Source organism: Myodes glareolus, chromosome 7 (assembly GCF_982192425.1).
Source record: "Myodes glareolus chromosome 7, mMyoGla1.1, whole genome shotgun sequence".
Classification (NCBI taxonomy): domain Eukaryota; kingdom Metazoa; phylum Chordata; class Mammalia; order Rodentia; family Cricetidae; genus Myodes; species Myodes glareolus.
In genome coordinates, this window is record NC_142032.1 from 49,200,118 (window position 1) to 49,204,122 (window position 4,005).

The 4,005-nt window shown below is 35.4% G+C and overlaps 1 protein-coding gene across 1 annotated transcript; it reads right to left on the bottom strand.

Moving 5' to 3' along the window:
• Nucleotides 1-1,812: 1,812 nt before the first annotated feature.
• LOC148121381 (olfactory receptor 5B3-like) lies at nt 1,813-2,751 on the bottom strand. The gene has a single exon (XM_087907602.1). It carries the CDS (start codon nt 2,749-2,751, stop codon nt 1,813-1,815), a length of 939 nt encoding a protein of 312 aa, XP_087763728.1.
• Nucleotides 2,752-4,005: the final 1,254 nt, after the last annotated feature.

Consider the following 4,005-nt stretch of genomic DNA (forward strand, 5'->3'; position numbering starts at 1 on the left):
GTGTGAAGAGACAGGTTCTGCAGAACCATGGCTGCAGGATCTCCATGATTGTGGCAAGAGCAGAATATCTGGGAAGAGTTTCTGTAAGGATCCAGTGTTGATTATGTACCAGAAGTCAGAGGCATTGAACCAGGCAAACAACTCATTACAACAAACATTTGCAAGTAAAGTAATAAAGGATATCCTGTGTGACACACTGCAGCTTCAAATGAAACTAAGACAAGTGAAGAGGTGTTGGAGAGGTGGGAAAGCTGGAGGAGCAAAGTGTCTTTTGTTGTTTGTTTCTTTTGTTTTTAATTAAGAGTTTTTAAAATTCTTTTGTTGGGAATGCCATGGGGCTGAGGAATAGATATAGAAGGACTGGGAAAGAAGTGGGACTGCCGTGCATGCTGTAAATTTCTCAAAAAGTAAATTTAAAAATATTTTTTTAAAAAGTTTAGATGATAATGTTATTAAAAAGATGATAATGTTTTTAAAAAGTTTAGATGATAATAATAGATGAAAATGTTATTTTTCAAAACTTTATTATGTTTTTGTGTAATCTGACAAATTATCCTTCTGAAAATTCAAACTAGAACCTATTGGCTGTATGAAAGGTCATGATCAAGAAGGAAAACTAATCCATAGGAGATGTCAGAATAGTTCATCTTTCACTAAAATATTCAAAGAAAAATGGGCAATGTCATTTAACAATGAAACTTCTGAAACTGGACTTGTAGAATAGCAGCAAAATAAATAAATAATATGCAACATTTATATCATTATAGCAAATTAAACAATCAGCAATAAATATTTCTGGATTTTTCCTGAGCTATCCAGTGAAACAAAAGCACACATGATTGCATGTATGTTCACAACCATATTTATGAAGCAGCGCATTTAGTATGAGTGTGGTTTCATGCGATAGTGGAGTGTGTAAAAACCCTAATACATTGACTGAAGTCTAAGGAATAAAAAAAGTAAGTAGTTAATTCAGTCTGAATTCAGCATGCTAAGAAAGGGGAGAGTGAGCTGGCAAACTTAAATCTTGAAGTTCAGACAGAAGTCCTCATATCAAAAAGTAAAAGAAGATATATGTTCCAGTTAAAGGGGCAGAGAGCAGGGAGGGGAGGAAGAATTGACAGGCAAGGAATAAAGAGAAAAGGAAGTAGACTGGAGGGGAGAAGAGAGAGAAAGAGAGAACTAGCTCCAAGACAGTGAAAGAAAGAACTAGTCTTTGGTCTGACTTCTGTCCTATTCAGTAGAGCCAGCAATGAATAAGATGCTGGCCACAAACGTTAATGAGGGAAAATCTTTAAAGCCTAATGCTGCAAGTATAAGATACTCTAGAAAACATTTTTTCCGACCGGAGTCGGCAAATATTTATCTGGGTAAATCTGAACCTAGTGAAATTAACAAATAATATCAACTCTCAGACACTCCATGTTTCATTTAAATTGGCAAAATAACACACATCATTTTGTGTCTTTCATCATTGGATGCCCAAATGCATTTTTTTCTGTTAAAATGCTTATTTATGCACTGATGTGTCTTTATAGTAACATGTTACTGCAAAATGCCTGAAAATGTAGTGAATTCATCAATATCCTGGCTGAAGGCTTATGTAAACAAACCTTGACATAGTTTAGACATTCTCATTCAGGTGTGTGTTTCAGGCCATAACTTTTCCTATTTTATTTATTTGTTTGTTTTTTATAAAACAATGAATAATTCCTGGAACTTGCAGGAAATGCGGATTTTAAATATAACTCAATAAATAAATAATATTTAAAAAGAATGTATCCAAGTATTATGAATACCTGAAACGAGAAATCAAAGTCGCAAAAATTTTGCCTCCAGAAAAATCTTTTTGAATGCACTCTTGACCTCTTTGTTCCTCAGACTGTAGACCAGAGGATTCAGCATGGGGATGACCATGGTGTAGAACACAGAGGCAATTTTGTCAGTGTCCATGGAGTGACTGGAACTGGGCTGTACATACATAAAAATACCAGTTCCATAGAAAATGGAGACTGCAGTGAAATGGGAGGCACAGGTGGACATAGCCTTGTGATGTCCTACAGTGGAATGCATCTTCAGGATGGTGATAAAAATGAATGTGTAGGATATCCAAATAACTATGAAGGCAAAAAATATGTGGAAGCTCACTATATAAACAAGAACAAGCTCACTGACCTGTCTGTCAGAGCAAGAGAGAACCATGACTGCTGGTATATCACAGAAAAAGTGATGGACCACATTAGACTCACAGAAAGAGAGCCAGAATGTGTCTCCAATGTGGATGGAGGCATTCAGAAAACCAATGACATAAGAACCAATGATCAACCTTGTGCAGACACTTGTAGTCATGGTGGTAGCATAGTGTAGGGGCTTACATACTGCTGCATAACGATCATAGGCCATTGATGCCAAAAGGTAATTTTCCACAGTAATAAAGGCTGCAAAAAAGAACATCTGAGTAGCACAGTCATTATAGGAAATGGCCTTGTCTCCTTTAAGGAAACCAACCATGACTTTTGGAGTGACTGATGAAGAGCAACAAAAGTCAGTCAGAGAAAGGTTACATAGAAAAATGTACATGGGAGTGTGGAGCCGAGAGTCCATGAGAATCAACAGGATCATCCCAAGGTTCCCCACCAGGGTGATAGTGTAGATTAATAGGAAGGTGATAAAGAGGGGAAGCTGTAGGTTTGTATCATCAGTGAGTCCCAGCAGAAGGAAGTGTGTCACTTCAGTCCTGTTCTCCATCATGTTGTCCAATCTCCTCAGCAATGAAGAAAAAGAGGGGGCAACACAATAAAGAAACAGAAACAGAAGGTATGAAGACAGTATGTACTCAGCCATTGTAGCTGTAACCTTTATCTCAATATTTTCCAAAATTATGTGCAAACTTGAAACCCAAATTGAATATAACAATTGCATACATAATTTTACAGTATCAGAATCATCTACATAATTTTAACAATTTATAAATTTGTAAATAAATGTATAGACAATTAAATTGGTTGAAAAATAATTAGTGTGGATAAATGTATTTGACAGCTCATTTCTGCTAACTACTGTAAAAGCTGACACTTCCATATGCTTACCTCTCAAAATTGCTGTAGATACTTTAATTGTGTTCTCACAATAACCTCTCACCAATGTTACTTGTTACAATTTCTATAAATTAATAAGCACAAGAAAGTGAACAATTCATGCATACTGATATGATATTTAGTTGTAATCTTGTCTCAGTAATGTCATGAAACTTTAACTCAGACTAAATAATTTCGAAGTAGGCCTAAAGTTAGACTTAAGTTAAATTAAATTTAAGCTTCAATTCAAGTTAACTGAATTGTTAAATAGTTTCACATGTGTTCAAAATACTTGTAACTTTCAGTGAAAGTAAAACCAAGCAGCTAGGATTCTGAAGAACGAAACTAGCCCTCTTTAAATGACAATTGCTAAGAATTAACTTATGACCCCTATTTGATTTGCATCCTGTTTCTGCACTAGCTCATGGTTCTTATTACTTGCTCATCTACGCATTTATACAGTTATAAGCAGAGGTTAAAGATGAGTATAACTGCTAAATCATATCACATCTCAAGGAATGTTCAAATGGTGGGAAAACTGGGGGATAATGAGGGCAAATTCAACCAACAGATGCAACTCAAAGTGATGTACATCCACAGTCATATGTAGCAGAGAATTCTGATTCTATCATAAGTTGTCTGCTATTTATCTCTGAACATCACACTTCCATATGAAAACTGAGGATTATGAATAAGATCAACTTTCCATTAACAATGATAGAAAAAATAGTACATAAAATAAAGTCAACTTTCAAATGCTTACTCTAGATCACATAGTCTTTCATGTTGTTGTTAGGATGGGACAATGGACACCATGTTTTGATCAAAGCCAATACTGAGAAGGCAGGGTTCATTTGCCATGAATGAAGTGTGATCTTTCATTGTCCAATTTACTTTTTCTTAGACATTGCTGTAAATGAGCATCTAC